Source organism: Orussus abietinus, unplaced genomic scaffold (genome assembly GCF_000612105.2).
Source record: "Orussus abietinus isolate OABI.00-Male unplaced genomic scaffold, Oabi_2.0 scaffold12, whole genome shotgun sequence".
Lineage (NCBI taxonomy): Eukaryota > Metazoa > Arthropoda > Insecta > Hymenoptera > Orussidae > Orussus > Orussus abietinus.
This window is the reverse complement of record NW_019395990.1, coordinates 517,157-530,092: the sequence shown is the minus strand read 5'-3', so window position 1 is coordinate 530,092 and position 12,936 is coordinate 517,157. Positions and strand designations below refer to the sequence as shown.

Here is a 12,936-nt window from a genome sequence, read left to right as displayed (position 1 = left end):
CAAAATACGCAATTAATGTCGACGCTATCTTTAGGCCCCTGTGTATCGGGGACGTCGCCTGTCGGTTATCACTTGCGCGATAGGGCGGAAAAATATTAACCTCTCGACGCCTCTTGTCCGCTGGCGTGTTTTTTTTTTTTCCTGGAATTAAGAGGCCGGAAGTAGGACGGACTCGAACGGAAGTCGTTTGCATCGCTGCCGAATGGAATCCTGGGATGTAATCATTCAGCGAGTTTCCCTGAAAGTGGTCTTAATGATCCTTTTAATGTTTAAATTAATTAGAAACACGCCGCGCGGGCGACGAGCACGTGTCAATGGTCCCGATGGCTGTCATTCGATGACTCGGAAGTAACGTGGAATAAGGCGGCTGTACAGGTGTTTAGGAATGCCATTCGATTATTTCCCTATCGGAGGCCAAGCATTGGCCTATCGGGCACAGCGAAAGTGCCTAACTGATAGCGCATTTACGAGCTCGCGTGAGTTCTCGCTAATGTGATTAAGTACCTCGGCAATGTTCCGGGGCCTTACCTGGCCGCGAGTTTTTACCAGAAAGCTTTTACCCCGATGGAACTTAAATTCGCCTCGAGTGCGAGCTTCCTTAACACCGTCGAGGAAGATAACAGGCCACAAGCGAGTCCTTGTTCGCCGTTGTAACGCACAATCTCGGGATTCTAATCGCATTCCTTAGTACCGCAACTAGGACGGTCCATTTAGAGACTCGAGCACTTCACTGGGGAAATAAAAAATAGAAAAGAAGACTATATATTTTAAGCACAATAATGGATTAGCGTCATTAATTTCGTTCACCTCTGAGAGTGCCAGGTCGATGACCACTTAGCCGTAGGACGTTCGAGCCGAGGCGAGAAAGGATTTTCTGGGATCATTTGCTATACCGGAAATGCATTTAATGTGCACTTCATCGGCGAGTTTATTTTCGGGGACCTTATCACGAAGAATGTCTCACTGCTGGAACTCTTGGCTGTGCCCGTAGACCGATCTGAAATTCAAGATCAGTGGAAAGTAATACAGAAATGGCGCAATGCTCGTGAATCTCTCGACGCGTTATTAATTTTATTAATTTTTTTTTTTTCTTCTTCGCGTTATTTACCTTGTTCAGAAATGCTGTACGATTGGCGCGCTCCACCTGTAATCGTTAAGGCGATCGTTGTTGTTTGGCTAGATTTATCCCGATACAAAGTGACCTTGCGATCCGGAATTGCCCAAAGCTGCAACAGCCGAGTGCACTGGGGATTATTCGGAAGCACCTAGGGATCTCGTACATATTCTCTTGTCGATAGGTTTATCGTACGACATATCCGTTTTCTCGTACCGTTGTTACATGTTGTATGCTTAGGTCCTTCGAGGACTCTCGACACCTTCGCTGGATCCTTATAGGCGATTTTCTTTACTTTAAAGCGAACTCCTTGCACTTTCGATTGCCTTTAAAGGCTCCCTGGTACAGCGGAAGTGTCGATTGTGCGTTCACCATAAGTTGTTGATACCAAATAGCCGGAATTTCTGTTACCCTGAAAAGTTAATCACGTGGCATCCCGTTTTCCTAATTAGTGCCACCGTCAAGGACTTGGCGACTCCGTCAGCTCTGAGTGCAAATACATTGGCAGGGTCCGGATTGTTGTTCGTTGTTGTTCGAATTGGTATTGGTTACTGCAAAGGAGCGTTGCGTTAATTTTTTTTTTTTTACACATTGACGATGTTGCACAGTCGCTTGGCAGGTTGACGTAGGGAGGGAATAACGCTCGCCTGTATTTTGATTTGAGGTCGATGTTAAATGGTTCCTGAAGACACTAGTCCTTCGGTCAGTTTAATCAATGTTAACTGTTATATCAATTCGATGACTTGACGCAACGACCAGCTAACGCGAGTACATCACTTGAATGAAGTCCTCGATGAGAGATATATTTCTTCGTTTGTATGTCCACTGTTTTTGTTAAGGATGTTCAATGGATTTTCCCGTGTGCGGTATACATAAGCTTGTATTGTAATTCCAAAGATATTGTTGCAATATCGAGTACTAATTTATTTCTGTTATATAATTTTGTACGTCACAAATATGGACATCACGGATTCGATAATATACTCAGTGTACTTGTTGAGTACATTGTAGCGGTACCAAGATGTAATACTTAGGCATGTTTTGTTGTACGCTTCGATGTACTCGATTTAGCCGGTTATTGCGCAATATAATTGCCTAATCGTCTAATTACCGATGCCGAAGTGTGATACGATAACGCTATATAAACACACAGGGTTTGCGAACTCGGTCGTAATTGTTCCAGCTGTTGTCGTCCTTTTATAAATAAGGAAGCGTTTCAGCATGATCATTCTGATAACTTATTATGTCGGATTGAGAACGTAAGTTGAGAGGGCTCGAAAACTGTGACGGGCGATTTAGAATATTGGAATTATTCCTTAATATATGTGTACATACATATTTCCTTTTTTAAAGAACGGAGGTATTTCGAGCTCTCTTAATATTTATATCCTTGTCTCATCGACAGTACGTACGAAAGCCTTTGACAACAATTGATAAGTACAACATTCGTCGAGATATTGCTGAAACTTTCCGATATCACTTTTTTCTTATACCAAAGACCAATGCAATCGGGACTCGTCGGTCTGACGGTAACGTATTAAATATACACGAAATCATGCATACAATCTATTAAAAATTGAATACCGCGGTTTCGAGATCAAACGTTTCTTGCGAAATTCCAAGCCGGAAGTGCCTCTAAAGAGCGTCAGTGAGATTTTTTACGATTACTATTCCTTAAGTCATAGAGCACTATCAGTCGCTAAGATTACACGGAGTCTCTGGATTCCTACGAATTTCTATATTTTCGGGGGAAAAAAAGAAACAAGAAAAATTCTGTAAACCTCGTGTAGCCAACGTTAACATAAGGAGAAAGAAATATGCAAGACGCTTCAAGATAGGATGGAAAAGGAAAAAAGAAACATTGTTTTAGAGTGTACCAAAGGTGGCTTTAAGACGACACTCGATGGTCAATGTACACAAGTGGATTACGATTTTCTTTCCGACGTTTTTAACCAACTGTGCTACAAATCTTGTACGGGCGAATGTCTGGATCTTATTCGCGAGATAACCCGAAGAATTTAGATTCCCTGTAGCCCTTGTGTTCTTCCACAATCACCGATTATTGTCTTAGGAAGTTCAAGCTTCAACGGGCCCTGATTAATATATATGTATAAAAGATAGAATCTCATGATATTAGGTGTCTTACATGCGAGTTGCGATTAAAAAGATAAAGATTTCGCGACATCGATCAATCTCGGAGTGGCTTTGAAGTGCTGACTATAATAATATAAGTAAGGATCACGTGTAAGACCTGACACCTTACTGGTATCAGGATGCCTTTTATCACTCGGATGTGTGAACTTCCCAAGACACGCCGCCACTTAGATAATTCTAGTCTATTGTTAAGAGTACTGCAGAAAAGTCAGATTCCCCAGGTCCCTAAACACGTCGGGATTGAGACGCGCTAGGAAGCCCCGAAGAGGCTGAGACGACCAAATTGTAAAATTGGAAAAAATTATAATTCTACTCTAAGTGATACTACATACTAACACTAACGATCCCGACAGGGACGATAAGTACAGGGATATACTAAAAAGACGGTAGTAGTTCCTTTGAAGACTTGCATATTAAAAATCAATAGCTATACATAATGTAATGAAATCGTCCTCTCGACGGCCATTTTTCGTACTTCTTCCCACCCTTGTTCGGTTATTATTAATAATTCCATGTAGTTGGCGCGATTATTTCCCCGAGTTTGAGAAAATGAAAATAGAATTGCGGCGAATCTGGCGGTTCTGGTGTACAAAGTAAATAGTGTTCGCACTTAAAGAAACAATAATTGTTAGGGTTAAGGGTATCCAGTCGGTTTAAGAGCGCTCTTCACGACCCGTTTGCCTTGAAGTTTTGGTCGCATTTAAGAGAGGCGTGTATTTTTAATGCGGTCCTATTATTTTAGTCGAAGGGGGAATTTAGATCGAGGTATAAATATCGAATTGATTAGAGGATTATCACATAAGTACGTAGATAGTAGGGGTGTAGAGACAATGCGTTATACATAAGGAACGTTTACAAGTACGAGTACATCGCTGATTGGTACGGTGTGAGGCCCAAAGATATAAAAATGTATACAATAACGATAATTAGGCCACCTTAATGTATTTATAACGCGGGTAATCGCGTTCGCGTGGAATCCGGCCTCAAGCTGTACCGATTAACGTTAAGAGGAATCGATTAATTTGTAAATCGCGAGTTTACATGTCGAAGGTGAAATGGTATTTTTCATGTTATAGAGTCGTTAAATATTTAAGGAGAATAATATATACACCGAGGTGGCGATTAAGGTAAATGTTCTGCTCGCCAGCGGAGCGTTGGATAAATTGTAAAATGGGGAGAATGCAATTAACGCGCGGAAAGCGTAAACCAAAATCTAGGTAACCACCAGCGGTGAGATAAGTTGCATTTCTCAATTTTTCCTACTTCGACCGTAGACGAGAGTGTTGGCACTTTTTGGAGTCCATGAAGTCGTGCTTTGCCAAACGTGTACACGTACATTAGAGCACAGAGTACTTGCATTTTCACAGATTCAATCGGAGAGTGGAATTTAATCATACACTGGTTATCGAATGACTGCGTTCAACTGAAAAACAGTTCACATGATGCTTTTTTTTGCTAGTACTTTCTGGACTTCAAAAACTACGTCCCCATAGGGGGAACTTTACTCTTAAATGGCTGGCAAATAACTTATAAGTCCCCTGAAAAGGATCTTACGTGCTCGATGAAATTTGGGAGCCACTATGACTTCGTAACTGACATTAATTTCTCAGAGCGTTAAGTTTCCTTGTCCATATGCAAGACACAGGCTGAATAATTTGTCATTATGCAGATATACATACACGTGCTTATAGCTGTTGTTCACTCTGTAAATACCGCGGTTCAATATGGGAATACCTGTAAGGATGTCGATACAAGCGTTGAGTCTTTAATATTATTTCTACATATATACTATATAGATATATAGATATTATATATCGACGTTGAGAAATTAGAGAAATTAAACCTCGGAGAGACAAACCTGTCGGAATGTGTGATCGATCGCAACGTTGGCTCGACAGCTGTTGTAAAGTAAAACCGAAAGAATCGTTTGTAAGCCGTGGGGATTTTTAATCAGGGGTGGAAAGCAATTCCGATTTTCCGAGGACGTTGAAAACGTCAGAGGGTTGCCCCAGGAGTCGGTCATTTATTCTGTAACTTACAGGGGTTGAGCGATGTGTTTAACATAAGGCATTTTGGGTATCTAAGTCTACTTACGTAAAGTTAAGTAAGACGTTTCGGTGGCGTTTGTGAAACGCGCCCAAACAATCCGATGCAACGTGGACCTATTTTCGGGGCCGTGAAGTAGAAACAAATAAAATGGTGTGTCATCACTCGGTCGTGTTTGAATCACGTAGACAGTATTATATGTATGTGTTGGCGGTACAGCGCGTGTTGCTGTCATTAAAGACTTCTTAAAGTTTAGATACGTCTCTCATGTACCTAAATCGAAATCCCACTTGCGTTCCTTTTCGTAAGAGCGCCTGCTTTGGAAATGCGTGCATTATAGACTGACAGAGAGCCCCATGCTCTGTCCCTCTTAGACTTAAATCGCGTAAAGTCACTATTTTAGCAGCAACTAAAGAAAATGTACCGAGGTCTGAACAATCAAAACGTAGTTTGTGTGAAATATACAAGACTTCTTTGGTTAACGATGGCCTGTCACGCTATTATTAATAAAACGATACATTTCCGACTAAGCCACTGAGGTTCGAACTTTTATTAAAACACCGCATCGCTTAATATAAATTATATATGATTTACCCCGGGGGATTGCCCGGCTCCCGTATTGGACCCGGCCTCGGGATATATAGGAGCAGAGATGAGTTGGGAGATTGCTCACGAGCGAGCTCCTATCAGAAATTCGTTGCGCCGCTCTTGGGGGCAAAAAACGGTGAAAGCTAACGTACGAAACCAGAGGGCAGCACAGGATGCGATCGCACGATCCTGCCCGTAAGCAATCTCCCAACTCATCTCTGATTATGATTGCTTCTAAATGCTTTGTTCGGTACACAAAAATATATTTACCTTCATTATTTATTTACATAGTTTCATAAGTAGGTTTCCTTTCCAGTTTCAAAGTATGAAAAAATATCTACGAAATAGAAAAGTCGATTACCTAACCTACCAAATCGTTTTAAGATACCTGCAATAAAAAATTAAAGATCCTGAAAATACAAGAAATAATTTCGTATGTTGAGAATCTGCATTACTTTTTGGATCATCCTTATAGTTTCTTGAATATAAACCAAATGTAACAACGTTCTTCGTTGTCACGTTTAAGGAAATGGTTACATGAACATGACTTTCGTGCTTATGTTCTTCGTATGTCCAGTCTCTAAGTGGCAGTAAATCTGAACCAACTGTCGATGGCATAACTAGGACTCGTTTATCGTTTTCAAATGTCCCGGTAATGGTAATGGACTTGAATGCTGTATCTGAGCTTCCTACTTCTCCACAAGAAACAATCGAATCGTTTCTGCATTGTACTAAACTACACACACTTATAGCTGCTTCAACGACGACATACTTACGGACGCCATTGAACGCGACTATACGGTACTTAAAATTCGGATCTACTGCTACTATATCAACGTTAAAGTCACAACAAAATTTATCATGGCATACACTTTTTTCATGGTGTGTTCGTGAGGTATCCAGAAGATCGGTAGTGTATGTAGAAAGGTCGTCATGCAGGTATAGAAATTCATCCATGCTTCGCTTCCAAAATCTACTTTTAGAAGCATTCGATTGCGTAACGGGATAATTTTCTTTATCCTGCCCGTTGAATTTTCTTGCTTCACGCCGTGTGCGTAAATTTTCATAAATCGATTTCTTAATCTTTGGAACGTTAACGATTAATAGTTCACTTGTATCAGTCGTAGGAAAGATTGCTTGCCCAATACCTCGACGGCCTGAAACAGACATAATAGTAAACATTATATTCGGCCTATCTCTGAAAGTAATTCATACAATTATCTACAATTCATGAGATCCAATATTTAGGTTAAAATTCATGATTATCTTTACTTTTAGCATAATATTTTAAAGTCATCACTACAAGTGACTATTTCAATTGACAAGTATAACATTAAATTGTATACTACCTAAATAAATGCCACTGCCAGCATTGCCGAATTTTGGTCTATTGTATCCAGCAGCCATGAAATTCACATCTTCAGCATATGACCACCCTGCTTGTGTTTGTACGGCTTCAAAAAGAGGGTTATACGATTGTTAAAAGCAATGCACTGAATTGTACTGGATAAAATGCAAATAACCAGTAACATTTTTATGGAATTAAGTTATAATCACATACCAGTAAGAAAAGGTGTTTCTGAAAACCATGCAGTAGGATATACTATATCTGTGACCCCAAGGCTTCTTGTTATGTTCAAACTAGGAGTATCAAATAAAATATCGAAGCATATAAAGGTTCCAAAACGAACATCGAAATCCGTATCGAATGTAGTCACTTCTGGTTCTGCTGTTACATTAAATTGTGACTCCACGAAGAGATGTGTTTTACGATACCTACAGAATATTTTGATTTAATATGACAGTTTCTTCCATTAAAAATTAGCAATTCTTTTTTCTACTTGACTTATGCACCTGCTTATTATTTTCCCAGTTCGATCAAATACCGCATTGCTATTGTAATAGAAAACTTTGTCAGTTGGGCAATCATTCTCTTCACAGATCAATTTTTCAGCAATGTTAATAACCACATAAATCTGATTTTTTTTTGCTGCACAAGATATGCTTTTTAGTGTCTACAGAAAAAGTATGGAATTAACAAAATGGCGCAAACAATACATCATGTTAATACAGAAAAATGTAATAATCAGTATTGTACGTGTCTACTTACATCACTTACTCCGTTGATATTATCATCACATGGTACATGATTTATGGGAATCGTCGTCGTCCAAGGATCCATATGTTCCCTTGCTGGTAGATTCACAGATGTTAATCCATCTTCAGGAAATACTATTATATCAACATTCTATAAATATTTCATTGAGTTAAAGTGACAATCTCTTACTAAGATAAATTCAGCTAAAACTGGAATCGTATAACAGCCTGCCCAAGACAAACAAGAATAAAAAGAAAGTACCTGTACTCCTGCCTTATTAATAAATTGAACATAAGCATTAGTATTTTCCTTTAGCGTTGATTCAGCATTGCCATTCGTATACGCTGGAGAATACTCAACAACAGCAGCAATGTAATTGCTAGAATCTGGTGTTGATTTCTGAAACAAATAATATCGTTCAAATATAAATATAAATTATACCATGACAATGTATTATCAAAATGTTTAATACAATGATAAACCCACCTGTTCAGAGTCCAGTACTTTGACGATTAAAAATAAAATGCACCACCAATAATTAGCACCCATCATTTATTTAATCTTGCATATGCCCATAAACAATAATATTAAAATATGCAAAGACCTGAAACGGTTAATATTTTTATGACAGTTCACATGTATAATCGTGCCTATTCAGACAAGGCGCAGCGTTTTCAGTTCATTATCTCAAAAAGTGCGCAATTATTCAACAACTCATGAGTAACGATAAAATTATCAAAATGATTGACTAATGAAAGATAACTGGACAGCGGTATACCTTAAATCATGATACATCATGCATGTAAGAATACATGGGTGTAGCCCAAGTCAGAGGTGTGAGTGCCAGAGTAAGGGGGAAACACCTACGCAATGGTAAGGTAGCGTAAAATGGTTCTGAAATTACTCGCAGCCTCCTAGAGCCAATCCATGGACGTAAGTATTCTGACGAGCGAATCAGGAGGCTGAAAAATCAGGAACCAATATACTCATTGTTATTGTTCAATAACTTGCTTCATTACACTAAATATTTTACAGTTTATTATTCATTTTTAATTGATTCATTTTTTCCCTTGGGAAATCTTAAAACTAACGAGCGAGTTCATTAGCCGCCTACATTCTCCATCGAGGGTAGCACCAGAGATGGCTCATCTCTGGTAGCACAGAACGTGATCGCGCCGACTTAGCCCGTGAGCAATCTCCCAACTCATCTCTGCGTTTATTCATTTTGTTCTGTGTTGGTTTTCTAACCTAAACGTTGGTATCGCAAGCACGTGATAATTCCCATATTATGGAGGTTGTTTTTGCCAGGTGCTAGCGAATACGAAAAACTCATGAAGTAGTCTTCGCGTTGAAAAACAAGATGACTTCTCCGTTCACCTGCATCACCTGTCAAGTGGCGTTTCGTGACTTGGAGGTACAACGGCAACACTACAAGTCCGACTGGCATCGATACAATCTGAAAAGGAAAGTTGCGGAGTTACCTCCTGTTAAAGCTGACGAATTCCAGAGAAGGGTTCTTGCACAGTGCCGCAAGGATGATCAGATGAGACAGGAGAAAGCTTTGAACTGTAGGATATGCAAAAAGAGTTTCAGCTGTAAGAATCAATATACGAATCATTTGATCTCCAAGAAGCATAAAGACAACTGTGTCAAATCGGAAGTAGGTGTAAAGGAAGAGGGGGTAGTAGAAGAGAGCAACGAAATTGCACCCGATACAGGAAGTTCCAGAATAAATGACAAAAATGATAATAAAAATGAGGGTATGGAGATCGATTCCGATGTGGAGTCTGTAGATTCCGATGAATGGATCGAAGATACTGAAAATCCTGTAAAAAGCAATAATTGCCTTTTTTGTAATCATCACAGCAGATCATTTGTACGTAATCTGAAACATATGTCCGTTGCACATTCCTTCTTTATTCCGGACACAGAATATTGCATAAATATTAAAGGATTATTGGTATACTTGGGAGAGAAAGTATTTGCTGGATACATGTGCCTTTGGTGCAATGACTCGGGTAATTATTTTATATTTTATAAGGAGACAGGGATGAAATAACTAATTTTAATATTTTATTTAAATTGGTATAGGCAAAGCATTTCAATCCGCTGATGCTGCGAGAGCACATATGATCGACAAAGGGCATTGCAAAGTTCGGCACGAAGGAGAGGCATTGGCAGAATATGTTGAGTTCTATGATTATTCATCAAGTTATCCTGATGCAGAACATGAAGATCCCGATGCAGAAGTCCAAATACCCGAGCTCGACGACAGTGATTACCAATTAGTGCTGCCCTCAGGATCCATGATCGGTCACCGATCTTTGATGAGATATTACAAACAAAATCTTAATCCCAATAGAGCAATGGCTGTATCAAAGAAAAACAAACTGGACAAGGTGCTATCGCAGTACAGAGCTCTTGGATGGAAGGATACGCAGAAAGAGGCAGTTGTTAAGAAGATCAGGGACATTAAGTATATGCAGAAAATCCATGCCAAATACTCCACGCAGCTTCAGTTTAAGGCGAACAAACTGCAAAAACATTTTCGACCACAAGTTAACTTTTAAATTACCAACTACACTGGTTGTGTAAATTAATACTATCTACAGGTATTTTTTTATCAAACATTGTTATGTTATGTATATTTCCATTTCAATTATCATAGCAATACCATTCATATCTGTACCATTATCGGATACAAGCTGATGGATTACTTTACACCTAATTTAAGTAATCGTGTATACCAGAATTAAGCTAGGTAAAGAACGATGGAATAAGTTGACTGTCACCTACGTAAATAAACTTGAGTATTTATTTGCTGGGCAATCTTACAAAATAATGTTTAATATACTCCTACAGTATGCAACACCAACAAAAATATTCAATATAATACATTTTTTTTCTATAATCTGTTGACCTGCACCCAACTGGACCCGTCACCGAGTGGTTCGTTTAAGTGTACAATAAATCTCTGATATTAATAGACTGAACGCCATTTAACATGCAACATTGTTGTCAACTGTCCCGTTGATTCGTTTATGAGCCTAAGAAGCTCGTAACATTTCTCTAGCTATGTTACTATTCTAGTCTTCCCAAAAGGTCGAGGTTTGTAACAAGGACCAGTGCAGTGTACTTTGGAAACGTTATCGTCAATGACTTCTGAAAACTCGTAGTTGTCGACTACGTGCTTGCAAATGTCAAAAATGTGTCACCTTGCTGGATCGATTAATCTAAAATACCTCACCGAGACCAAAACGTCAAAGGGCAGTAATCGTTCCTTATTGGTGTTAAATAAAAGGATTTCAATAATGTCAGCTCCAACGACAGACAAGAATGCGAATCAAATCGCCTTTAAATACACATTACCACGCTCATGTACATCAGAGAGCCGTTATTGTCACAACAACCAGACACCTATACCTCACAGCGATTCCTTGAACCGGTGAGTTTTGTAAATTTTGCTCTTCGCCTCGAAGTAACCAAACTGTCATCTACTTCGGTTAGTCTTGGTCTATCAATTTTACCAGAAGTTTTAGAGCTTCGTGCGGAGGAGCAGGTCTGATGGATTCGTCTAAATCTGCGTAGGGGATTTCAGCCTCCATCTCAAATCCATGCTTGGCGCAGACTTTCTGAGAGAAGATCCCAGTTGCGTCTGCCTTGAACACCTGTAGGATTCATCGGAGACATCGATTCTCAAGTACGAGGCAATATCCTAACGTCAATCAAGAAAGTAACGTACGATTACACACATTCGATGCAAACGAAAATATCATCCCATGCACTGAAACCAAACTTGCATGCTGAAACAAATAAGGAAATCGTCAGGTCTGCTGAATGTCCTTTGTCCCACTAAAAAGGTAATAAATTACACAGGGTTCACAGGTATCCGTACATCATTGAAGCAACTCAAAATGTCCATATTCCACATTTTCGTGAGCTTCCACTCCCTGAGAAAATCCGGGCTCGAGGTGCACAAATAACGAGCAGTCGTTCCTGATGGTCCGAAATAGTTAAAGACATTTCGAGCGATATGCAGCTCGCTCAACAGGTTCGACATCTACGTTCGAGCGTGCAAAAGGTCGCCCTCGAGGAGTACCTTGAAGCCGGCTCTTCTCGCGATCTCGATGCTATCCGCCATAAGGACGTTAGCCAGACCGCGTCCTCGGAAGCGGGAATCCACGCTCAAGATCCGGCACTCCAGGATCTCCTGCACGTCGTACTTTTCAAAGAGATCGACCTTCTCGTTGACCTTATAGAGGAGGCCGAAAATGGTCTTGAACTTTTCATCGGCGAGCTCCAGGAGTTTGCGGCCCGCTTCCTCGCGCTCGCCCTTCCTCAGGGTGCCGTTCAAGGCCACGCCCGCTATCTGGAAACCACTTTGCTGCTAAGCAATCGCCAGATCATCTCTCTCCGAAGATTTTCAGCCAGAAGCTGCGTCCGATTCTCGACAGAAATCTCCGGAGAGATTCGTCTGACTCCGATCTTTTTCTGGGATTTACCGTGCCGTCCTCGCTGAGGATCATCCTCGAGTAGCCCTGCTTCATGGTGGCCAGGCAGTGTCTCTCCAGGTCGGGGTGAGGCTCACCCCTCTGGCAGAGCCCCACGGCGTGGTTGAGGGGCTCGTCGGCGAAGAAGCTGTGTCTCAGGTGGTCGATCACCTCGCAGAAGCGATCTTCCGGGATCGTGAGGACCGTCAGGTGCTCGGACATCCTCGGGCTGGGTTGGCCGCGCGTCTCTCGGCGTCCCCCGACGCTCGCTCGCCCACGCGCGCACTCGAGAGGGTGTCTATATTGATTGACCCAGTTCGAATGATTCCACCCCTGCGGTTATCACTCGCCGAAGGTGCGATCCGGGCCTACGGATCGTGCGTCGACCTCCTCCATCGACCTTCTCCATCGATTGCTTTTCTTTTTTCTTAAGTCGGTCCTGTTAG

The 12,936-nt window shown here is 40.8% G+C and overlaps 3 protein-coding genes across 6 annotated transcripts; 1 reads left to right on the top strand and 2 right to left on the bottom strand.

Moving 5' to 3' along the window:
• Window positions 1-6,144: 6,144 nt before the first annotated feature.
• LOC105698781 (vanin-like protein 1) lies at window positions 6,145-9,604 on the bottom strand. The gene is made up of 9 exons (XM_012423320.2): window positions 9,482-9,604; window positions 8,779-8,962; window positions 8,487-8,604; window positions 8,262-8,399; window positions 8,013-8,150; window positions 7,757-7,917; window positions 7,464-7,678; window positions 7,252-7,356; window positions 6,145-7,059 (listed from the first exon to the last, which is right to left on the bottom strand). Exons 3-9 carry the CDS (start codon window positions 8,550-8,552, stop codon window positions 6,269-6,271), a joined length of 1,614 nt encoding a protein of 537 aa, XP_012278743.1. The 5' UTR covers window positions 8,553-8,604; window positions 8,779-8,962; window positions 9,482-9,604; the 3' UTR covers window positions 6,145-6,268.
• On the top strand, window positions 8,976-10,834 carry LOC105698782 (zinc finger protein 622). Of its 2 annotated transcripts, XM_012423322.2 has the most exons (3): window positions 8,976-9,187; window positions 9,309-10,018; window positions 10,092-10,834. In XM_012423322.2, exons 2-3 carry the CDS (start codon window positions 9,361-9,363, stop codon window positions 10,568-10,570), a joined length of 1,137 nt encoding a protein of 378 aa, XP_012278745.1. In that variant the 5' UTR covers window positions 8,976-9,187; window positions 9,309-9,360; the 3' UTR covers window positions 10,571-10,834. The 2 variants fall into 2 exon arrangements, with proteins under 2 accessions (XP_012278745.1, XP_023289823.1); XM_023434055.1 differs by lacking the exon at window positions 8,976-9,187 and having other exon boundaries at window positions 9,195-10,018.
• Window positions 10,835-10,967: 133 nt separating this feature from the next.
• On the bottom strand, window positions 10,968-12,922 carry LOC105698783. 3 transcript variants are annotated; one of them, XM_012423324.2, is made up of 3 exons: window positions 12,503-12,922; window positions 12,100-12,369; window positions 10,968-11,668 (listed from the first exon to the last, which is right to left on the bottom strand). In XM_012423324.2, the coding sequence occupies exons 1-3, from the start codon at window positions 12,710-12,712 to the stop codon at window positions 11,504-11,506; spliced, it is 645 nt and encodes a 214-aa protein (XP_012278747.1). In that variant the 5' UTR covers window positions 12,713-12,922; the 3' UTR covers window positions 10,968-11,503. The 3 variants fall into 3 exon arrangements, 1 of the variants encoding a protein (XP_012278747.1); XR_001103949.1 differs by having other exon boundaries at window positions 11,554-11,803; window positions 11,896-12,369; XR_001103950.1 differs by having other exon boundaries at window positions 11,576-11,668; window positions 11,743-12,369.
• Between the last annotated feature and the right edge of the window lie 14 nt (window positions 12,923-12,936).